General features: G+C 36.7%; 1 protein-coding gene across 1 annotated transcript; it reads left to right on the top strand.

The window, feature by feature from the left end:
* The first annotated feature begins 291 nt into the window (after nt 1-291).
* camk2d2 (calcium/calmodulin-dependent protein kinase (CaM kinase) II delta 2) lies at nt 292-21,830 on the top strand. The gene is made up of 15 exons (XM_016671237.1): nt 292-395; nt 998-1,070; nt 3,333-3,435; nt 4,420-4,503; nt 4,743-4,837; nt 6,932-7,054; nt 7,160-7,243; nt 7,490-7,532; nt 9,472-9,512; nt 14,721-14,765; nt 15,711-15,759; nt 17,101-17,176; nt 17,276-17,370; nt 18,904-19,132; nt 20,799-21,830. Exons 1-15 carry the CDS (start codon nt 307-309, stop codon nt 20,800-20,802), a joined length of 1,233 nt encoding a protein of 410 aa, XP_016526723.1. The 5' UTR covers nt 292-306; the 3' UTR covers nt 20,803-21,830.
* Nucleotides 21,831-25,149: the final 3,319 nt, after the last annotated feature.

Below are 25,149 nucleotides of genomic sequence, written 5' to 3'. Positions count from 1 at the left end.
ATAAATACATGAAACATGATAAATCAGGCTGCAGCAGCTGGCCTTCCTTTGGTGGCTGTTTTGACCTCACACAGCAACAATGACCTGCTGCTGGTAACTTTAGCAAAAAGCCAATACGTTTACTTTATACATATGAGACTTTAATCAATAGGGACACTTTTAATCTCCTCTTACTGAGAAACTGTGCTGCCTGCTCATGTTTAACTTTAGCTACAAGTACTATGCGTGCCAAATAAGTACAGATAAGGGACAAAGTAAACGCTCTCCGTCAGTTTGTAACGAGAAGGACGAGATCACGACAAACTCATGTTGTCACTGTGTCCCTGCAGGGTGACAGGCGGAGAGCTGTTTGAGGACATCGTAGCCAGGGAGTACTACAGTGAAGCTGATGCCAGGTAGCACCCACGTCCCCCCACCACACACACACACTCACACACACGCACACATGCTTTCCAACAGACACACTCTGCTGAGCATAGCAATCATAATGCATCTTTGTCTGCTACAGTAGAGAATATTGTGTGTGTATATGAGGCCGTGTTTGTGTGTTCACATATGGCCGTCTCAGAGGTATGGTACAGCTGCCTTCTCTCTGAGGCATCTTTGAGTTATTTATACAAATGATTAATGACACAAAGCCTGCAGTATTAATCATGACCAACCTAGCTTATAGTGCCAGCTCTGTGCTGGAAGATGGCCTCCCCAGAGAAATGCACAGAAAGAGTGTGCATGTGTTTTGTCTTAGCTTTCTTGCCATACAGGTCATATGGCTTTGGCCTTATAATGTGATTTCATAGACTGAATGTGATGTGTAAGGTCTTCTTATCATTTGACCTGTCTTCAATCAGGTAAACTATATGAGGAAAAAGCAGTTTTATTAAATTATCTTTCCACTCTCCCCTTTTCATCACTTTCCCTCCTCCTGTAATTCCCTACCTCCATCTCTCTCTGTGGTTTATCCCTCCATTCACAATTCTTTTCATCTCTCTTTCCTCAGCCACTGCATACAGCAGATCCTGGAGAGTGTCCATCACTGCCATGTTAATGGGATTGTTCACAGGGATTTGAAGGTTTGTATGACCAAGGCATTGCTGCAAACTCAAACAATATGAAGCAGGGGACAAGATTTAGAAACTCCGGTATTTTTGCTAGACATGCATCATTTTGGGCTCTATTTCAAATCTGTTGGATTTTCTAAAGCTTTAAACTCACTGCTATTGTTTTAGCCAATTGCTGTATCTCTTTAAGAACTACAAGGCATAACCTTTTAAAAGCATCATTCAGGATACTTTTTTCCCGAACCTTCCTAGCCTAGTAGATCACGGGTTGCACAATATGTTGCTTGTAATATATTTGACAATTAAAGTTTTTTTTTAATGGCAATGAGGTGGTGAGGTGACCAAGTCAGTGAGAAATTGCATCCGGGTTGTTTCTGTGCCAAAACAGGAGATGTTGGCCAGAAGTCACTTGTCCAGTAAATTCTTGTTGCCGAGGTGGAAATAACTTTTTTAGTAGCTGGATGCTGGACTAGTCATCATTTGTTCTCTGCTTGCTATGAACCCTGGGCAGAAAGTCAGTGACACTTTTTAATATTTTGTTCACTCATCGCAAGTTATGTTACCACACCATTCACCTTTATAATCACTTAATGCAAGGTTTCCTAATATCATTCATCCTTTAAGCAAATCATTACTAACATATCATAACAGATGTTGGGAACAAAGGTATTATCAAAGAGCAGTGGCTGTAAAATATATGGTTCAGTTTTAATCAGTCTAGTCATTTTATATTTTTGACTTCAGATGATAAAAGGCAATCCAGACTAATTGAAGAACTGTAAATACGCTATTTTGTTTAGCTGAGACAGCAAACCTTGAGGATTTTGCACAAAATTAGTCTCTTTTTTGTTCTGAGTACCTAAAATACCTCCACATATGTTGGAGGCTTCCTCAAAATGTTCAGCTAAAGACATCTTTGGTAGCTAGGCCTGTCAATCCAACAGGGTAACAACTCCAGAACATCCTTTTGCTCTTCAAAATAAGAGTCTCAAACAAGTGGTCTATGCCACAGGATCTGATAACACATTTACTTCTTCTTCACTTGTCAGCATTGTCTTCCCCAAAATGTGTTGCTATAAGAATGACCCTGTTGTACTTAGACATTTTTAAGTTTCATGTAGTCCAATCACTAGTCAGGGTCAATCAAGCTTACATTTGAAAGTTTGTGCATTTCCATTTGCTACCATTTCTAAAAGATCTTTTTTTTTTCTTCTAATGCCAAGGTCAAGAATTGTCTTCTTGCTGAAAACTGATATTCTCTTGAGCGTTGTCGTTGTATTTTTTCTTTTTTAATGCTTGTCTGCAACTGTGTTGCACAGCATTGGTGGGAACAGAATTAATCAAGGATCAGCATAATTACAAGTAGGATGTGATGACAATTAGATCTAGGGGGAAAGAAAACTCAAAAGTTATTAACTCTTGTAAGATTTTAAAGTTGCTGAATTTGTTGGGAAAGATGTCCTTTACTGAAATGATGAAGCTTATATGTGCCTCATAATATCAAGATTTCCTTCACTGTCATGTAAGTCTGTGTGCTGATGTGAGTGTCTGTGCCCGGTGAGCTGTACGCCTGCCATAAACCGTCAGCTTTGCAGGCTGTCTGTGTTTGGAGTCTGTAAATGTTAACAAATGTATTATTCATTAGAGCACACTGTCTCACTGGCCTTAGGTTAGCAAAGACCTTTCTGCTCCACTGTATGTGTGCAAGGGTGTGTTTTTGAGAAAATGTGTATGTGTGCGTACGTGTGTGTGTGTGTGTGTGTGTATACTGTGGGCTCATAAAAATCTTTGATTCTACTAAACTGTGCCAGTCTCCAACGTGTTTGTAGTTATATATATGTGGCTGAGTCATGTTTTTACGCCTCTTGTTACCCCACTCCTTCCCCTGTATCTCTTTCCTCGCTGTGGGCTTTGCTCCCACTCATGGATTTTATCAGTATATTTGTGGCATTATAGAAAGAACGCTCGTTCTTCACCAAGCCTCTCTTTCTTAATCCATGAGGCTCAGGAGACAAGTCCATAGTCCCAGCACACAAAATGTCCGTGGTCACCTTGAGAGTCAGTCCTGTGCACGTTTTGTGTCTCTGTCATCTGTGTGACAGAAAGGGAGTTGCCTCAGACACTGATTTAAGAGCAGTTTAGTGTCACTAAGACCTAATAGCTTTGATTAGGTATTGGTTTGGCTAATCTGATTTTAGATCTGTGTCTGTGGGCAGCATGATCCCTGAGCGTCTGACCTCTCACCTCTAACCTGTTTGACTCCGCCCCCCCCAGCCTGAGAACCTTCTGTTGGCCAGTAAGCTGAAGGGGGCGGCGGTCAAGTTGGCTGACTTTGGGCTGGCTATCGAGGTACAGGGGGACCAACAGGCATGGTTTGGTGAGTATCCATTCATCTGTTTCTCCACTTTTAGTTGAGGAATACATTTTTTCTTTACTTTAATAGTTCGCAAAACTCCCCAAGTTACTAACAAGCCAGACTCTGGAACAGGATAAGGGTTTAAGTCCATGGGAACCATAACTAAGTGTCAAATAAAGATAGAGGTGTGGACATGAGACAAGGATTTGGTCTCGAGTTCATTTTACAAGTCACAAAACCAAATCTTGTGATTTGTCCTGGACTTGTGCTCCAAAGACTCAAAGCTTGATCAAGACTCAAAGTCAGAGACTGGTTTCACAAGCATTCTTTATCTCCAGTGATCAGGAGCAAAAGTGATGCTGCATGTAAGCCACAGACTACAGCTCTGACAAAGATATGCATATTCTACTGTGAAAGGGGGCATTTGGTTTATTAGCCAGTGAAATTTGCAGAACATGAGGTAATAATTGGTAATAGTTGGCAACAGTAGCTTTGTTAAGATGAGTTTTATCAAACTCAAGTAAGCTGAGTGATAAATGCTTCCCTGTCATTCTGTATCATTACAAAGAAGAACTTGCATCCAATCTTATTTAATTGCTGTGGAATTAGTCTCCTTGCAAAAGTTAATTAAAACAAAAGCATTTCCTGCAATATGCATTTCGCTCACTCTGTCATGGTACTAGATGTCTTTTAAAATGGGTTCCAGGGAAGTCTGAATTCAGAGCCTGTTGCCCCTTGTGTAAGAACACATCCAACCTCAGTTTCCCAGGAATCCAAACCCACTTCACCAAATTAAGCGTCCTGCATATTCAATTCAGTGTCATCCAGCTAAAACAACACAGCAGCCAAAGTAAGCTTTCCACAGCAGATGTGTATCAACACAGTCCCTTTCAACACAATGTGAATAAACAAATCATTCTCATGAAGCTTTCCAAAGCAAAGAAGAAATATTCTTAACATATCATCCCTTCTACGTCTCCCCCTCTCTACTTTTAAACTCTGCAGGTTTTGCCGGCACCCCTGGGTACTTATCCCCAGAGGTCCTGAGGAAAGACCCTTATGGGAAACCAGTTGATATGTGGGCCTGTGGTAAACGAGTTTCAGATGTTTTCACTGTTTCATGTTCCATACAGTTGATGACTTAGCTAAATCATTGCCAGTGGCTTTCTGTTGTAATGCAACTCTACAGCTTCATATTTTTTCCAGATGTTGTTGCAGTGTAAATTGTGTTTGTATAATTTTTTTGAATCAATACTGGCTGCTATGGCTGCAGCCATCCTGTTGCCTTTTTATTTACTTATATTTATTTACAAGTGATCTCTTTTTAGGTGTGATTTTGTACATCCTCCTTGTGGGTTACCCTCCTTTTTGGGATGAAGATCAACATCGCCTCTACCAACAAATCAAGGCAGGGGCCTATGATGTGAGTGTCCACAAATATATATACCTTACATGAAAATACAACGTAAACACCAATTATTTGCAGACATTTTTGTGGACATACTGATGTTCTCCTCATATACAATCGAGCTTCAAAAAAGGTTTTTGCAAGTTAAAACATAATATTTGAGAGGTTAGCACAGGTAAGATTAAAATGACTTTGCTGCAATATTCAGAACCTCAAAGCAAATAAACACTATGTTTACCAATGACAAAATATCTTTTAAAAAATTGTTTATGTGTCATGCATAATGTCATCAAAAAAACGAAAAAACATTTGTGCCTGATTTGTAAATTGTTTACCAGATTTATGTTCTTGGTAGTCACATTGTTGTGATGTGTTTTCTGTGTATTTATTTTGAGGTTTTTCTGTGTTTATTAGTTTGTTCCCCTGTGAGTCTCTGTGTCTTCCCTGTTGATTGTTCCCAGCTGTGTCTCGTTTCTCTGATTATCCTCCCTGTGTATTTAAACCCACCTGTTGTCTTTGTCTCTCATCGGATCCTCGGTGTGTCTTACCAGTCTGTTCTGCCAGCTTCTTGTGTCCCTGTGTTTTCATGATTAAATCATCATCGCCTTTATCCTGGGGTCTGCCTGCGTCCTCCCTCACCCCTCATCCACACATCATGACACACATGTCCTATATCACACATTGCCAGATTCACCATCAGACAACTCCCATTCATTTTCTATTTCTGTTTTTGCTGTTAGCAAGTAGTAAAACCTGAAAATATTACAGAAATGCAACACATTAAAACTACATTGCAGTTCCTATTAAAAGTATTCTGAGAATGATGCTCTACTGGGGCAAAATCCAGATTTTTGTAAGATCAAAATGCCTTCTGATAAAATATCCACCAAATAAAATCTACTCTGTTGTTACTTTAGTCAGGGAGAGAGGTTAAAAATATCATAGTGTCTCAGAGGTTATCGTCAAGCTCCCTCCCACACTTTGCCTTTCTTTCCAAGCTTTCCGAAAGGTAACATTATCCAAGGTGAACTGATTTGCAGGACTGATCATGTGGGCACAGCTCCACATAAGCTTTTAGTTCTACTTGCTAAATCTTGAGCCAGGCTGCAAGATGGTTCAGTTGTTAGCCCTGTTGCCTTTCAGCAAGGAGGTTCTGGGTTCAAATACAACCAGGGCTTTTCTTAATTTTTTTTGCTGAGCAAACGGGGTTCTCTCCAGGTCCTTCAGCTTTAACAGATGAAAAATAGCCTGTTTACTAACTCTGTTGCATTTACAGAAAGTTAATCATTGTTCATTGTCCCTATGTATACACACTTCAAGTTCCTGAGATAAAAACACTCACATAAGGTCAAAGTCGCAAAGGAACATTATTCATCAACATACGCAACAATGGCAACATATTTCTTCTTTTGGTGATCTACAAGTTCTGTTTTTCTTTTTTACTGGGTTAGTTTACCAGACAGAACTTAGGAATAGGAATTGATTATACTAAACAGCTGCATGACTGCCTATGAGCTTGTGACTGATAGTTCATACAATGGGTGGTACTTCTCATGAAGTGTGAAAAATCTTTCCTGCTTACAGGAATGACATAGTTGGAGGAATTTACTGTCATTTCTGACAGATGCTTTAAAGAGAATTAAGTGTGGTGGCCCACCCAGAAATGACCCTTGGTTTACTCAGGAGCTGAGATGGATGAATTTTGGTTTTTCCAACACTCAGGGAGTGTTGGAAATCCCAACTCTCACTGAGTTGTTGATTTTAGTTGTAATTCTTTAGAAAAAAAGAATTACAATCTGAATATCTTATCTAAATAAGATAAAATATCTTATTCAGATCAAAGCTTTAAAATTTATTAGGCCTTGACAGTTGGCTGAGAAAACTTTGATAGTTTGCTTTTGGTTCACGTACATTGTGGTTTTTGTATATAAACAGATCATTGTGCAAAGATTTTGCGTATGCAACCAGATCGTCACATAAAGCGACTTAGTCAAAGAAACAAGTTCTCCATCTCATTTAGATCTTTCTATGGTTTCAAAAGTGTCAAAAATATATTGTTTTTTGTGTTGGATACAAGAGCTTTGAACGCTCCTGTGTTCTTATTAACAGTTTCCGTCCCCAGAGTGGGACACTGTAACTCCCGAGGCCAAAGATCTCATTAACAAGATGCTAACTATCAACCCCAGTAAGCGCATCACCGCTGCAGAGGCCCTCAAACACCCCTGGATCTGCGTATGTTTCAAGAAAACATAGATGAATAATTATACAGACCTTGATTCAGCTTTGTTATTGTCTGCACTCTTTTCTAACTCTATACGTTTTCCCTCTTCCTTGCAGCAACGGTCCACCGTAGCCTCCATGATGCACAGGCAGGAGACTGTGGAGTGCCTGAAGAAGTTTAATGCAAGGAGGAAACTCAAGGTGATACTGCAGTCAAACAATTAGTGATGTTTCTACTCATGCTGGGTAATTCATCTGCCCATTCCTCCCCAGCCTCTCCCAAGATATCTCACAGTAACTTCAAAATGATGACGTGTCTCCAAATCCCTAATGCCGCACTGCTGCTGAGCATTTCTCTTCTTGCTGAAACCTCCTAATGAATCTTCCTTCCTTTCTTCTTTTTTGACCATTGCCATTTCCTCCTTCTGTCCTCTTCTGTAACTGCAGGGAGCAATATTGACCACTTTGCTGGTCACAAGAAACTTCTCAGGTATGTTTTTCTCAGCCTGGTGCCCCATGACTGGTTTCTGAATTGTATCTTGGACATTAAATATATTGGCTGGTTGTTAGAGCAAATTGGCCTTTTACACTGATGGTGGGAATTTTTCTATAAAAACTGCATTTGTTATTGATTGACTTCAATGCATGCTGGAGTTGGAATTTAATATGTTTCAGTATGGAGCAGGGATGGTTTTTAGAGCAAATGGGCCAGTGGTAAACAGATTCATCTCACTTTATCTCTCCAGCTGTTGCTCAGTCACTCTTCTTCTGCTTTTTCATATTCTCTCTTGCATGTATTTCTTTTGACCCGTCACTAATATTCTGGGTTTTGTTAGCCCACTTTCACTTTCCACTTTTTACAGTAAATTGCATCAACACATTTGTGTCTCTCTTTATATTCACAATTTTCCTCCCTTTTTCAATTTTTATTTCCGTTTCTGTGTTTGGATTGTGGTATCCATTTGAGGTAAGATGTTTGGGATGATGAGGAAATGTGTGGGGATGGATCCAACCAATTTTTTATTTTATTTTTTATCTTAAGGCTCTCCTTCTGTCCTAACAGCCTGTGAAGCATGCAAGGAGACAATTTCTTTCTTTCTTTTTTTTTTTTTTTGCATTTCTTCTTTTAACAAAACCAGTATTGCACCATAAAAATTTAAAAAGAGGTACTTTACAAAGAACAGCATATGGCATGGATTTTAAAATGCTAGTAATAATTAAGAACAAAGTATAAACAAAGGTATATTTAAAGCAGAGAGATGGTACTGAATAGAAGTGCACCTGTCAGAGACTTATGGCCAGTTTATGGTCATTAGCTTCGTAAATATCTGACCTGCTGATACAGATTTTTAAATAAGTCTGATTCATCTTAGATGGCCATAATTCATATTTTTCAATACATATTTTTTTAGTGTTCCTGCAGTGGGTGTGTACTGATTTATAGTGTTTTAGTAATCGTTTATAACAAACAAAATTTGACTATAAAGTTGACATTTCTAGCTGATAGCGACTAGCATTATTTGAAAGATTAGCACCATTAGCATAACTTGCTAAAGACATAAGTTCCTATTTTCTCTTGAAAATGTGAACCCTTACCATAACTCAGATATCCCCAAATAGCTAAAATTGGCATGTTCCTTAACAGAGAGAAGTTGAGGAGCTGAAAAGAATAAAACAGAAATTTGATTAATGTTGCTAAAGTATGCTAGTTGCTAAAGCTCTGTTTGGGTCTATATGTTAATTTGATAGAAGTCCAGTTTCAAGAAGCTTCTTTACATTTCCCCAAAAGTTAAAAAGAATGCACTTAAAATCGCAAAGCAGCTAAATGACCAGCACTCTCAAAAGTTTAGTTCTCCATAGCAGACTGTTGTGCTTCCAATAGTTTTTCTTTATGATATGTACTTCTTCAGTATTGCTGTCACTGCAATCGGATTACCCTTTGAAATTATGTGGTAGCTAAATGGAAAAATACAGGATTTTTTTTTTTCGCTTTACAATAAGCCAGTCACCAGTCAGGGCCTATCAAGCTCATTTGTCTAATTCCGATTTCCAGCCAATGTCTTGGTGCATCTATAGTGTTAAAAGTTTGGGGTTCTGGTGCATGTATATGTCACTTTAAGAATGTAAGTCTTTTACTGATATGTTAATTCATCTTTTCACCTGAACTATATTCACTCAGCTACAACCTTCCCTTCAGTCCCTTATTTATGAATGAATCTCTAGTAGGATAACTGCCTTGCATAAGTGATAATGGTATTAGAACCATTTGTAGTATAACTTTATAGTTCTTGCACTTGTATTTGCACATGTAAATTAAAGTTAAGCACTGATGGTTAAATATGCCTGCTGCATGTTAGTGAGGCCTCAGGCACAGGACTATGATTATGAATCCTCATTCTGAACTTTTCTTTCTTTCTTGGCACATGCAGCAGCCAAAAGTTTGCTCAACAAAAAAACAGATGGCGTTAAGGTGAGTTGAAGAGGCCGGCGGCCCTTTTCTTTCCCTTTGCATTGTTTTGAATGGAATGTTGAATTGTGCCTGGGCCTTATGGTTTTAATTATGCATTATGCACTTCATTACAAAACTATGGGACAGTCAGCATATGCTTTGAAAAATGCTTGTTTTTAAGGCTGGTTGTAGAGCCCATACAGTATTTAAGTTTGGTCCACTTAATTGTCTATTTAATTTCTCCTATGTATGTTTCCTAAATTTACCATGTTGCATGTGTTTGGTAGTCCTTATAATACAAAGTATAGCACCTCTATTGGTCTGTTGGTTTATTTTTTATTCAACATCAGACATGGTGATATATTTGCTGACATCACTGCAAGCTTTTATTAGTTTCTTAAGAGACTCCAGCTAATAATTCTGTCTGTATTTTTATTATTCAAATAGGTGTTCATTTTAGATTGGAGTTCTCTGTTTATGCTTTGAAGCTGGGTCACTGTGTTTGGCACTTCAGCTGTCATCACACTACTTCTTAATATGTGTGCTGATGAATCTAAAGCCACTTTTTTGACTAAAAATCATTAAATGGAGCTCATTTTGGGAAATATAATATTCTACATCACATCTGGTGTCTGATTTAGTAATGTGTCCTTGTTAAATAAATTTGGAGCTGGATGAAGGGCGCAAAATCTACAATGGGTTACTGTGTTCTTGCGTACTTAGTTATTGAGCATCGCAGGGTGAAAGTTGAAAAGTCTGTGCACATTTTAAGTGTTTAACAGTTTACAGTATGAGCTGAATTAATCTGAAAATGGCATAGGCTGAGCTGGTTTGCTGCTGGAGCTACGTCAAATGTTTGGCGTTCTGAGGTGACCAAATCTTTATGGTTCCACACAGAGCATGTGCATAGCATAGCATGAGATCAAATGATTTTAATTATCAGGTCATTGCTGCCACATCTGCATTATATCTATATAAACAATACTGTGTATTGTATGTTTTGAATCTCTATGTTGGCTCTTATGCCACTGATTTCTTTGTCCATAAAAAATCATGGTGCCCCTGCTGATCTGGAGATCAAATTACAAATGCAAGTATTATGTGTCAGTGTTAGGACCATTTTACTTTAAAAGGGCATATGCTCTTTAACATACTCATATGTTAAAGAATTGCAGGACAGACACACAGTAGTGCGATGGAGTATTACCACATAAAGGTTATTGCGGTACAACATTTGTCCTCAGGATGTCTTAGGTTTTTTTCTCTTTAATCCACCTTCACACTAATTATAAGAGGAAATTATGCCTACACCTGTATTGCAGTCTGGAAAATATTAAAAACACACCAAACGTAAAAAAAGAAAATCTTCAGCAAAGTTTTGTTTCCCAGATGAAGAGTTGATTCTCCCCTCTTTTTGAATATGTTCAGAATACATACTAACGTTCCCTTGAGATGTGTTGTTAAAGCTTGCAAAAAGGAAAAAAAAACTATCCATTTCAATAATAATGTTTCCAAAAAGGAAAGAAAAAAAAAATCTGGTTACATTGTGAGATTCTAGGTGCTTACAGCTTTAGCTGAACAACATGAAACACATTATGCACCACCATAAATGAACAAAACCAAGAACGTGTAGAAGTAATGTTTGAGAAAATACTAAATACAATCTATATTTCAGTTATTTTGACAAGCCAACATTAGATTAAATAATGTAAGGTTTTATTTTGTGTATGACCTGGTTGGTCTTTTACATGTGGGAATTTTCGCTATTTGTAAATTAAACTTTTGATTAATGTCTCAAACACAATTTTAATTATTAATTAATTTAACAGATGTGATTCTGTATTTGGTAGTCATTATCCTGTGATCTGATGCAACTTGGCAAATGGCTGACATTTCATAATTTTAGAGAAAATATTCTTTTTCATTGGATCCATCCATATTTCTCTAAATGTCTTGCATTCGGTATCTTTCTAAAAACCAATTTGCTTGACCTCAAGTTTATATGTGGTGGTATGCACTCTTGGAAGATCATCAGCTGGTGTCCTCAGGACATTTCCAAATAACTTGTCTTTCAGCTGTAGAAAGGCAGCTTGAGGTTCTTTGGAACTGTTTTTATTCCCAAATATGTAGGAATAAATGTTTCATTGGAAATCCTGAAATCCATCCTTCTTTGGGAAAACATTAGTGATGAACGTTTGATTTTTGCTGACCAGCTCAACAGTTCTCAGTATTTAAGTTAATTTTGCCCAGCAAAACATGCTTGAAATTTAGTTTTTTTTGTTTTTTTTGTATTTTTTGTTTGTTACATTTCTTTGGCATTTTATTCAGATTTTATTCATAAAATAAAATAATATTAGTCCTATACTATGTTTTTATTCCTTTGATGTGATGTTTCCATATTTTAGGAAATGTTAAATATCAATATTAAATATCCTCCAAAATATTTCCTGACAGATCAATTGTTAGACATGAAAGTGGACACTTCAGGTTTCATTTCAACTGTATGTTGGTCAAAAGCTTCTATAGTATTGAATCTACCACAAGTCAGTATGCTGTTTTCTGAAGAAAAGACAAAAATAGATCTCAACACCCGAATGTTTATGAGAAAATTCTGCAAGTACTCATGCTTTTTTTAATTTTACTTTTTACATGAAATAGCTAAGGGCTTAAGGAGAATTGAGTCATTATTACCACCCAGTAGTCCAATGTCATCCGTTGTCCTTTTCATTCACTATTAAGTTATGAAGCAGTTGTGTCTGTGGAATGATGACAGACTAAAGTTTACCTCTTAAAATGTGTTTCTTTTCCCTTGAACCTCTTTGACTCCAATCTAAAACCTTTTTCCGAGTCTTAATAGGAATATTTGGAGTGTACTAAAGATCCACATTTAACGTGTGTATAACATTGTATTGATGTTTTTGTTTAACTGGGCAGCTTGAAGAGGGGGGAAAAATATTATTTTTTATTTAAACTTGTGCAGTACTTAGAAAATCAAACTAAAAATGAAAGTATATGCTTTTCAGTGACAGACTTTTATAAAACATTTTAGTTCATTGTTAATGTGATTGCGAAATGTAAAATTTTCCTTAATGAAGCATGGGTGAGGTAAGAAGTGGTAAACTTATTTTTTTCTCAGTTATATATGCAAGTTTTTTGTTTTGTCCTACTTGTTGCTTTTTTTTTTGTTTGAAATAAATGAATAAATACTAAATACAATAGAGTGAGAATAAATCAACTTGTTCAACCTTTCACAATCCCAGATTTATAAAGGAAGTTCTTAGATTGCAACACAATTTGTTTTAGTAGTACTTCCGTACCAGTCAGTTTAGCTGACTTATTTTACTGTTAACATCTGATGTTTACTTTTACTCTATTTGATCCACTCCTCCTTTACCCTCCATTCCAATACTGTATTAGGTACTGTTCTCTATTTTCCTTGAAAATCAGAACTTGTATCTTAGAATCATGTCCTACCCAGATTACAGTGTTCATTTTAAAGCAAAAAAAAAAAAAAAAACCTTTGGGATTTACTAACTACTGTGCTTAATGATAATTTCTAATCACTCTAAGGGAAATAGAAAGTTATGTTTGCAGATTTTACACATCCACTCGTGGCAACAGGTTCACTGAGTGCAGCACATTAAACTCATGGAATCTTCATTCTTGCCATTTTGCAGGGCTGCAGGTTTAGTCAAAGCAATATCTTATCCATGCCAGTGCTTGTCAGACATCTCAAAACATGAGAATAAAACCTCGCTAGGTTGTTTTTGTTGAGCTGTGTATCTGACTGCCTAACATGATGAAAACATGATGAAGTCATGAATTTAAGGTATAGTCTGTGTGATTAAAGTAACAGTAGGGTGTCACATGTTTTGGGGTAGAGGAGCTGGGTTTATCTCTTCGAAATGGCTGGAAAATATGGTGTGCTAGTTCAAAAAGTGCGTACATGTGTCATGTCCCCTCTACACTACCCCCTGCAGGTCAACAACAAAGCCAACACAGTGACCAGTCCTAAAGACACTGGCCCTGCCTCTGCACTGGTATATACACTCATCAGTCTCATCAACATCCACACCTTTTCTTTTCTTTTTCTTTTTTACTAAAAGGTGTAAAGCTCGTTTTCCAGATTGGAGGAGGTACAGGTTCACAATCTCTGTTGCTTGATCTCTACACAGCTCAACTAGATTAAAATTCTTAACGGGACGTGCAAAAATATTGACAAATTCAAGGGTAGTAAATATGAGATGAAACAGCAGTCATGCCAAGTTGCCAGTTTCTCCTGAATTGTAAAGTATGCTCAATAATTTGAGTGGACAGCATGTGCAGAATCTCTGACACAACAAGCCATGAAAGGTGAAGACTGTTCATTGACATATTTTTCACTTATATTGATTGGCAGAGCATGCATGTTGTGTATAGGCCTTAATTGGTCTAAAACTGAGATGTGTTTTAGCAATAATCCTTTAGACATACCGTCCTAAAGTTCTAATTAGGGCGACCTTTACCTCAAATCTCCAGCCTATCCCTCTTCTCCGTGTCCCAACATTATTCCCTCATACCGTTCTCCAGCTAACTTCCATGTCTCTTTACTCCTACCAGTTGTGCATATAAAACTAGAATCCACATCTGCATTACTGAGGATTTGTTCCTGATATAGTTTGCCTGTGCATGGCTGTGAGGAGTGTGATGATATTTGCTCCTTGGCCGTCTGTTTAGTTTGCGTAGTGTCTGCTTATAAGCTTTCTGTGTCTGGCCATGTGACCAGCGCTTTGCATGATGTGAAAGATTTTCTCTTCCCTCATTCGTTGACGGTTTGATTACGCATGTACATGAGGCACATGTACATGCGTAATCAATCATGATCTGTTTTTTTTTCTCTCTATCCTCCTGTCTGTCTTCATTATCAAGCACACACAGAACACACTCACACAAATACAGTAAAAGCTGCTGATGTGTGATTAGAGGGACTGACGGGGTCATCAGGATCTATTCTGCAGAAGCCCAGACATCTGATTACTCCTGCCAGACACAAAAAAGACAATGATGTTATAGGCAGGCAGACAGACAGACAGACAGTGATGTTTAACACAGGCTATAGTTTTAAATTTCAAAATTACACACAAAAAAATATATACAAAAACATTTTCATGGACAATGTCTGTGCTATTCATTGTTACCCTAACTAATTTGGTTTTTTGCTCATGCTCTTCATTCTCTTGTTCTCCTTAGGAGCCACAGACAACGGTGATCCACAACCCTGTAGATGGAAATAAGGTATAACAACAAAATCTCAATGTTCATCAATATACAAAAACAGCTGAATTAAACCCTAACCAATTTGTTTTTGTTTGTTTTTTTTTTGTTGTTGTTTTTTGGCTAATCCAATTCACAGTCAAAAAATAAGGACCTATCCATTCCTAAGTTGATTCAATACCCCAGAGCTGGGATAGGTCTTTGGCTCAGTTTACTGGGCTGGGGTTCCTAAAATTTGGATAAAGTGACAAATGTTTAACACATGCTGCAGCTCCAGAGCCAAATTCAACTTTTCAGACCCCACCCACTTGCATGGGCGAGTCTAGAAATATTTCATTGGGAAACACAGATGGTAAAGGGATGTAACACATAAATGACTAATCACAGAGTAATAATTTTGTGAGTTATATCTGCTATATTATATCTAAAGTGATTGTATTTTGCTAACAAAAACTGGATTAGACAGAACATTCAGCCAGTTATTTTTTTCCCGTCATAATTTAATACTAGATAAGCAATAAAAAAAAAATTTCAACCAGCCACATTTACTTAATAAAGCGACAGTGAAAGGCTTTATTTGTATTCAGTGCTGCTTACTTATAGTGGAAGTCTTGAATAGGAATTCCTCCAGAATATTCCACAGTAATATGGTATTTTTACTTACTAAAGAAATTCAAATTAATTTAAGCAAAATAAAATGAAAGTTATAACAAAGGTTCAGTCTGACTGAGTCTTTGTATAGCTCAAACTGGTGATGTGTGAAAATTGATGAGGGTTCTTTTATTTCTTTTTCTAACCCAACAAACCAATGTTTTGACCTGACTTCTGTCCCAGACAGAATGAACCCAACATTTGGGTTAAAGGAAAACAATCCAGTAGTTATTATTATTATTATTTTTTGCTTTCTCTTTTACCAAAGGCGCTTTGACCTACTCAGTTAGAAAAAACATATCTTTTGTTTTTCAGGAATCCATTGAAAGTGCCAACACCACCATTGAGGATGAAGATGTAAAAGGTAGGAGAGGCTCTCGCCACACACCAGTTATTACAGTCGGTGCTCAGACTGATCAATCCTCAGTTGGGGTTTCTGATTGTGTTGCCACACAGTTAGCGGAAAGGTAACAAATGCTGTTGGGTGTTTGGAAAAAGGAAATGTTGTTCTTTTAAAAATTGCCTGCATCTCTTTTTAACATTTATGTTTTTAGTATAATTTAACTCCCCCGCCCCCTCACCTTTTTTTCTTCTTTCTCGTCATTTTATCTCCTCTGTAAATTCCTTTCCTGATCAAACATGTTTGTCTTCGTCATACCCACCACTCAAACACACAAACACTGGACACAAAATTGCACTCTCATCACTCATGCAATCTTGTCAGCCCTCCGTTTGGGCAGCTTAGTGAGCGGGGTCTTGAGTTCAAAGAGTCGCTCCTCACAGATGTCTGACTCGGGACAGACTCCCACCTCCTCAGTTCAGAGTAAGTCCCCTCTGCAAAAGGGGAGATGCCCTGTTTCATTTATCTTTGTAGGATCATGACCTCTCTGTCTGAAGTGTCTCAGATCCTGTGATCATTTCAAGTTTCATAGTCTGTAGTTTTGCATAAATAAATATATAAGTACTTCTCATACCCCATCACTTTAAATAAGATCCTCTTGTTGCTCCTAAATATTTGCTCCTTGAATCCAGTTTAATTAAATCAATTCTTTATTCTATTCTTTTGTTCTTAATTTAAAACTCTGCCTTGTACTTCATATTTTTCCTTCATTTAACTTTAGTCCCGTGTACATTGCTCACTTAATTATGCACTCATACATTCAGTATTGTTGTTCATGTGTGAACGAAATGAAGCTTGAGGACTAACCTACATGCACTTTTTGTTGTAACATGTCTCTTTTGTTGCACAATTTAAGTAATTTTTTCAATATCCCCCAGCCTGCACCAATAACAATAAAGGTAATTGTTAATATTACTTAGTTACAGCTAGTTTTGTAGTAATTACATTGCATCTGAGCATTGGTTTGTATGTCTATTTTGAGCTTTGTTGGGTGAAAGAAATCCCGTCATCCTGCATTTCTTTTCCTGCCTGATGTCACTATTAGTCATGGGAGGCTTTCTTCTTTTCTCTCTTCAGATATAAAACATAAATTATCATGAATAAGATAAATACTGAAACATTTTAGGACTTTTTTTGAGCGCCTTCCATTTCTAATACCTGTTTTGGAATCTTGCAAACGTGTAGACTAGAACTCATTTAATGCTATTCGACGCCAAATTGTCTATCTGCACTAAGACATTACTTGCTTAAAAATTTTACTTGTTCGTCATTTTTTTAACATTCCGTTCTTTTTTCTTGTTGTAGCTCGTAAACAGGAAATTATAAAAGTTACTGAGCAGCTGATTGAGTCTATAAATAATGGAGACTTTGAAGCCTATGCGTAAGTTCACATTTTGCATATGCACAGTAATATTTAACCGTTTGTAATCAGCTGCCTCCTCCATTTTCTCATGACGGACTCCCTTTTTATACACAACAGGAAGATTTGTGATCCTGGTTTGACGTCCTTCGAGCCTGAGGCCCTGGGTAATCTGGTGGAAGGACACGACTTCCATCGCTTCTACTTTGAGAATGGTGTGTTCAAGGCAATTAAGAAAAATAAAAAACATTAGCTGTAATTATTAACATTTTTCTACAGAACACAAATTGGTGGCTCCTACTACAAATTAAAGGTAATTTGTAAAAGTTGCAATGCTTTTCTTTGTCACCAGTGACATCCACTGCAGTACAGAACACCAAGTTTCTCCATCTAACATGAACAATGGAGAAAAATTAGAAGGCAGTTTTGTTTCCATCAAATTATTGGACGTCTGCCGATGGTCATAGGGTTTTCAAACAAAGAGATAAATTAATGCGGTGGCTTACTTTAGTGCGATGTAAGCTATTGCACAAGTTCTCGTAACAAATTCCAATGTGGAGAGCTTTCTTTGTTTGCAATTGGGATGAAACTAAAGCGAGGGAACTGAAAGAAATTACACACTCAAAGCACTTGTTTGAATTAGTCTTGTAAACATAACAGAAATAGAAAGAAACAAAAAGCACCAAAAGATGACAAGAAGCCTGTAAACAAAAATTAAAGAGAAGTTGGCTTTTCTTTTTACTTTTTCACTCTTGCAAATATTCTCAACCCTAAAGCAACAGCTTTCCTTTTTTATCGTTTCTTTTCTGGTAACTGAAGTGTATACCTAATGTGTAAAATGGTACATACTAGTGAAAGCAATGGGATCGTGCAGTAAACACACCCCAATGTTCTTGTTTGACTTTTTTTTTTATCTTGCTCCCAAACCTTTACCCTCTATACGCATACACTCAGAATTTTGCTGCATTTTAATTAAATTAAGATCATAAAAAAGTAAGTGCATAATGCTTGGGGAGAATTCATTTGAAGCGCAAACTGTGCTAAAAATTCACTGCCAGTGTCCTGCTTCACGCTTTTAAAGAAAGTAATTCAGGTTAGCTGTAAATAGGTTCCTCGATTGCCCAGTTTTGCTGCTCAAACTGGAGCAGCATGAAGGAGCTACTGATAGTTTTTGCAAAAGCAAGCAGATTACCTAAAAATAGCCAAGCAACTAACACTTATAATACATCTTTCCATTTTACTTTAAATTAATAGTTAAGGTGGTTCCACTACAAAATGTGCAGGAGAGGATGCAACTGACAGAACTATAAATTCAGGATGTTTGTACGGCATCAGTTGGGTGTTCAGTATCAATATTTAGTCTGATCAGTTTGCTGTTTGTGTTTGCTCCCACTCTGCAAGGGCATGAACTAACCTTGGAGCAAAAAACTCACTCATGAATAATGACTGCCGTAAATGGCAGAATGTTCTCAGCCCGGGTAAAAATAGTTCAGATAAACCAGATATGTCCCAGAAACCTCAATCACTTGGCAAGCCCCTGTTTGTCCGCTCTCCAACATCAACATATGGAGACTTGGGTTCCTCACGCACTATTAGCTTGTACTACAAGGAAGAAACAGTGTATTGCTTTTGGTGTAATTCAAATTGGTTTTAGATCATTATAATGGATTACCTGTAAGTGACGGGGAAAAAAGTGGATTTCCACATTACTTACTCACCGTGTTTTCTTTGTAATCTCTCATTCACAGCGCTGTCTAAAGGAAATAAGCCGGTGCACACTATCCTCCTGAACCCACACGTGCATCTCATTGGGGAAAACGCTGCGTGCATTGCTTATATCCGGCTGACCCAGTACATGGACGGGAGTGGCATGCCGCGCACCATGCAGTCCGAGGAGACCCGTGTGTGGCAACGTCGTGATGGAAAGTGGCAGAACATTCACTTCCATCGCTCGGGCTCACCCAGCATCCCCTCTCAGTAAGAGGCCATAAGAAATCGATAAGCAAGACTCTTGCTTTAGCTAAAGGCACACATACCAGTTCAAAGAATACAATTCATGCAATAAATGATAATCCTAATTCATCCTAAAAAGGGTGGATGTATGTATAAACAGTGTATATTTTTACCAAATATTTCATTTTAGAAATGTGTTAGGCTTCCATAGGAAACTTTTTCATTGGTTTGCACTTAATTCATAATGAGTAAAGATTTAACTGAGCCAATAAAATTACCTGCCGCATTCCTAGGGTACGTAGGACTTTAAGTCAGATGCTCTGTACAGTTTCCCCAACCTGTACAGAGCATAGAGTGGTGCAGAGTCGCCTCTTTGCCTCGTGTTGCTGTACACTGAACTCTGCTGGCTAAAAGAAGGCTAAGCATATTTCCCTCACAAATTGGAAAGACACATTTGAATGAAACTCGAGTTGCAAAATAATTGCTAAATTTAGTCGGGGTTGTTTTATTGAAGTTTGGATGTAATCAGACATATAATGAATAAATGTAACAATGTTAATATGCATGTTATGTTAATCAGCAGTCAGAATAATTGTTGCTATTGTGTTTATACTTAAAAGATGTTAGACATTGTATTTTGTTTTTAAAAATTCCGAATAATATAACAACACCATGCAACTATTAGTTTTACTAAAGGTTATCATATCTTGAAAATTTAATTTTGGTCCAATTTTTCTCCAATAAACCTTTGATTTTGCATCGAAGGACACATGATCACATGATCACTTCCACTGTCAGTTGTATTAGCAGCACCAATTGTAAAACACTAAACGCCTTAAAGTCATGACTTTTAGCAATGTTGCATGAAGCACTCAAAAAACATGATGTGACTTGACAGAAGTATGGAAATGGGAACATATTTATATAACTTTGTCATTTAAAAAAAGAAAAAGAAAAAAAAACTGCATGGAAAAATTGACAGTAATAATTAAGTAATTTTATATAGGATGGTGCATGTTGCCTCTGCTCTATGACTAAGAGTCATAATTTATCGTCTACATCCTGATTGGCACCCTTATTGAATTTTGAGCTTAGGTTTAATGGAATAAATCTGTCACTTTCCTGTTTGGAAACCCAACTTTTGATATGTTCTTCATGTAAATACAGCATAGATGAAAACATTGTTATTTTTCTATTTCTGTGTCTTTATGAAAGAACACAGCAAACTTAAAAAAGTACAAACTAATGAACCTTTTGATTTGTGGCATCAAGTGGGTCTGAGGCCACACCTGATTTACCAATATGTGAAGATATCTACTGGGTTCAATAGATATCTTGAACCCAATAGATTACCAACCTACCGAAGTTGGTAATAAAATTTTGATTTTGTGTTGAATTTGGATAAAATCCATGATACGTTAGTTTTGTTTGATTATTTAAATTGGCATTTTTTTTGTAAACATGTATTACAAACATGATTTTCCCAATTAGCCTGATGTCAAAAGAGGTTCACAAATTAACAACCTTTATACCAAACTTTACCCCTAAAATGGCTGTGCAGCCATATTATTTATGTCTCTGCACTTGATGGCAGTATTTCTAAATCTACACCATATTTTCAATGTAGTTATTGTGGAACAGAGAATGATTTATGCTCTTTAAGTCCTATATTTTTTGTCTTTTCTTACAGTTAATGGAATATCAGTGTGTGAAAAAAAAAATCTAGTGGAGCAGTCAACTAGCCAACCCTCCTGACAGCTCTTTAGACCTTTGACCCTTCCATAAGGACGTGACGTCGCACAGGATACAAGCATTATTACATTTTACTGTTATGGTATTTTCTGAACGGACAATATCCAAACCCACCACTGGGTGGCAGCACACTGTATTTGGACATTATGAAACAAACATATTGAGAACATTTTGTTTTTTCTTTTTGGTTTGTTTTTTAAACGTTTTTGGTATGCATTTTAAAGATAAAACGAGATGTTTAAAAATTCCTCAGCTGTAACCTCTCCTGAAGATTAGTTCTGTATTTTTACGTGTATTTCTGTGTGTGCAACTCGAAAACCATTTGGGAGATCAGAATGTTCAAAAATTGAGCTTGCTTTAGTTCTGGTGATGTATATATACAACGTGATTGTTGATGAAAAGAAAACAAACAAAAACAAACACTGAATCTGCTATTCTTGCTATCAGAAGACTTGAGAATTTCTGTAAAATCAAGTTTATGAGCTACATTTCTGTTTGCTATGAGCTGTCATACTGTTTAAATTGTCAGATTTCAATCTATAGTACTAATTTAAATGTAAAGAAAAGCAGAGTAGCTTACACTTTGCATTGAGATATGTTTGCCTTTATATCAGTGAAATAAGAAATAAGAGAATGTAGCATATATGTAACATATGAAAATCCAAGATTTATTGTGTAGTGCATGGTGGGGGTGGGGGGTGTTACCATGAGTAAGATCATATGAAACTAAAAATATCTGCTGTTTTAATTTGTCAGTCACAGACTTGTTTGCATTTGTTATTGTTGTGCATCAGTCCTGTCCCAAACCGTTTCTAATGTCCTCCAGTGTCACGAAAGTGTTATAAAATAATAATTAAAAAAAACATCTTATCTAAACCTCATGTTGAACAGGAGGGAAATAAAACGTTGGCTGCCGAAGTACCCCAAACATTTTGTATAAAAAAAAAAAATAAAAAAAATGAACGGAAACGAACACAAGATAATTTTTCACAGTTTGTACTTGTATCGTGTGCCTGTGTGTCGGCTTTCTGTTGTCATTCTGCTGTCATACCTGCGTGTTGCCAGCTGCAGAGAGAGGATTTGTATGATAAAGACAAAGAAAAGGCCCTGGCATCTAACTTCAGTCGCATCAAGTGACGACCGGATGACACTGGAGGGAAAATGTGGGGTGAATAGTTGGACGGCCTTGGAAGCTGGGATGTCTTCTATGTGGAGCAGAGCTTCGGCTGGCTGTCTGTGTCCCCATGGCAGAACAATGACTGTGTCTTTGTTGTCCACATTGTTTGCTGTCTCCAACTGGTTTCTTTTCTTTTTCGAAAGGGAAAAGATAAGCGTTTCATTTGACAAAAAGTATGATGTCAGTGCATTGCACTACTCCTTACATGGTGTGTACCTGTTGCCAGCATGGCAATGGATGGCTTAACATGTTTAAGAAATAAATATATCAGCTAAAAAGTGTGATGAAAAATGGGTTTTAACTCATGTCTGTGTGGCTGGTTGATTGGCTTTTCTGCTGTAGAGCTACTGTTGTGTATGACCTTAGTGTGGAAAATGCGTGCGTTCTTTGATTTAGATCTATATACTCTATGTATACCCTTGAATTTTAAATATACAGATGTTGAGAATGAGAACAGCTGTGTATCTGTTACAACTGAGTTTAACTTGATATTCTTTATTTATCTCAAGATATGGTAATCAAGCAACATTGCCAGTCAAAAGTTGATTTGCACTCCTCATTGGCATAGATGTAATTGATTTGGGGCTTTTAATGTTGCATTTAAGCCATTCTGATCTTCCAAATTAAACGATTTAAGCTCTTCCTGTTTTAAAGGTGTCACTGCCTCAAACAACAATGAATTTTGTAAACAAGAATTTTGTGCACAATATTTAATTTGCGGCTTTTCTCTAATCCACAAAGTGTCCAAAATATCGATGCAGGCTCAATTATACAGGAACCTTTGTTAATGTTTGGTTAATTAACAAGCTTTGTCTTATCCATGTGGTTTTTGTAGTCAATAACAAGCTTCTGGAAGTTGGTCAGGATGTTCAGCACCAACCCAGGAATCACCAAGGGTTACGCCCATCGTATAAACCAAAAGATGCATGAATGCCGGTTTTTATGTTTAAGTGATGCTAATATCACCATAGATTTGTGAGAGCTAAGAAAGAATTCCTTTCTTCAACATAAACACATCCAAATGCTAAAGCCTAATTACAAAACACATGTTGTCATGGGGCTGCTTGTTTTATCTTACTTGAGCCTGTATCTGTAATTTTTACCTCATTGTGAATTGGAAAAAGTCAACAAATTCAAAGTAGTGCACCTGACTGTTTTTAAAACGTATTAAAGGTCTATTCTGTGTAATCATTCCCCCTTTAAAAAGAACAAGTAAAATTATTTGATTTGGGAGATCTGAATGTTTACATAGTTGAGCTTGCTTTCAGATAAGTGTCTGTAAACTCCAGATTGGTACTGTAATGTAACCATTATTATGAGAAAACTGGCTTTAGTTTGAAATATTGTCATGATAATAAATTTTTTTTTCCCAAACTGCCAGTTGGCTCTTTTGTAATAACAGATTGGTCTTTAATTTCATTCATTTTAAATTTCTCTGAGTTGCAGCTTAACATTTTATAAAATTATAGTTATTAAATGAAAACATTTATTGCATAGTTACAAATGTGTTTACATCTGTTCTGTGAATAACATTTTATAGTTATTATTTGTGGCACATTTCCATAAAATATAAAACTATATCATACAATTTTAAAATTAATCCCTACATTTCTCTCTGAAATTCAAACTTTTGAGCTAAATCCTGATGGTGACCCATTCTTTTCTTGCTCTAGTTAATAAGTTTGTTACCTTCTCCTTATCTGCCTTTTTATAATTTGCCACATATTTTAAACATATTTAAGATCTGAGGATGTGCAGTAGACCCAGAATTCATGATCCACTTTGTTATTCAGTCATCCTGCAAAAATTAAATTTTCAAACTGAGTCTGTGTTGCCAGAAGAAGTAAGTCTTGAAATATGTTTTGATTCTACTCCTTATTCATGGCTGTGTTCTTAGCCAGAAATGGGAGTAAGTTCACTCACCTTTTTTTTTTTTTTTTTTTTTTTTTTTTTTTTGACAAATTGGGCTCCAGGGACAACTCATTAAAAAACAAATTTTTGGGTCTTCTGATGCAAGTCTTTTCTCAGAACAGAAATAAAAGCCTCACATTGTTTACAAATGCTCGAACTCCAACATGCTGAACTGAACAGCTTATGCACTATGGGAATATTTTTCTTGAGTTCTAGTTTCTCATTCCTTTACAGTTTTTGCAGATTCTATTACACCTGACATAGAAAAATCTGCCATAAATTCATGGTGAACTTTAGTGTTTTCTCTCTGTGGAGTGTTGTCTATCTGTAGGGATTCAAAGGTGAGCTACACCCCAACCAGGTCGCCAATCAACTTTTATTCCATCGCCAAACCTTAAAGCCATATCTGGACTTTATGAACCTGATGCTGAAACTCGCTTAATGGCCACCAGAGGGCAGTATAACTTTTATCCTTTGCAACTATTAGTCTTAAAATATGTTCATCATATAATGTGATGTAGTATAGATACTAAAAAAGGTATCACAGAATCCACTGTACCTTTCTATAGGATGCAAACAACTTGGCAATCCCCAAATATGTGTGTAAAAAACTTAAAAATAAATTAATCTCTATTGCAGATAGAGTAACTGCATTATCTCACTGTGATTTTTTATTATTATTATTTTTAATTTTATCCATTTATTTTAAGCACATTTGCTTTGAGGGGGGAAAAATCGCAGAAGTAAAGTTATAGTTACCTTCTATAACTAAAACATCTGTAATTCAGTCTTTACCATGTTAAAACTTAAGAGAACTTTGGTTCATTTGTGCCATTTAATATGTAATTTTCAACCCATTTTGACAATGTTAAATGTATACTGCTTGAATTTGCCAGATGATATTTATTATGTAAACTCTGGTCTCAGTTTCTGAAGGTACTAAAACACATCATTTTCAGTTAGGATTTCTTTCAGGGCTATTTTGTACCAATTTTTAAATTATTACGTCTGTCCAGCAGATAGCGCTATTCTTTTTCCTGTCAAACCGTGCAGCAACATTTCACACTTTTTCTTCACAGAGCCGACCTTCTCCTCAAGCCTACAGAAAAGCTGTGGGGTGAAGTGAAGAGAAGATTGTATCAGGACTCTGGGCAAATTAGAGAGATTGTGCAAAGATGTATGGTCGAGTTCCAACACCATG

The sequence above is a fragment of the Poecilia formosa genome, unplaced genomic scaffold (assembly GCF_000485575.1).
Source record: "Poecilia formosa unplaced genomic scaffold, Poecilia_formosa-5.1.2 Scaffold43, whole genome shotgun sequence".
NCBI classification, from domain to species: domain Eukaryota; kingdom Metazoa; phylum Chordata; class Actinopteri; order Cyprinodontiformes; family Poeciliidae; genus Poecilia; species Poecilia formosa.
This window is presented reverse-complemented; position numbering and strand designations above follow the sequence as displayed.

Bases quoted from the DNA above. Each gene is read 5' to 3' on its own strand.
- camk2d2 (XM_016671237.1), top strand. From the start codon at position 307: ATGTTGTCACTGTGTCCCTGCAGGGTGACAGGCGGAGAGCTGTTTGAG. The intron at 3,436-4,419 runs GTGAGTATCCAT...TAAACTCTGCAG, and splicing joins GGACCAACAGGCATGGTTTG to GTTTTGCCGGCACCCCTGGG. The intron at 17,177-17,275 runs GTAAGTTCACAT...TATACACAACAG, and splicing joins GGAGACTTTGAAGCCTATGC to GAAGATTTGTGATCCTGGTT.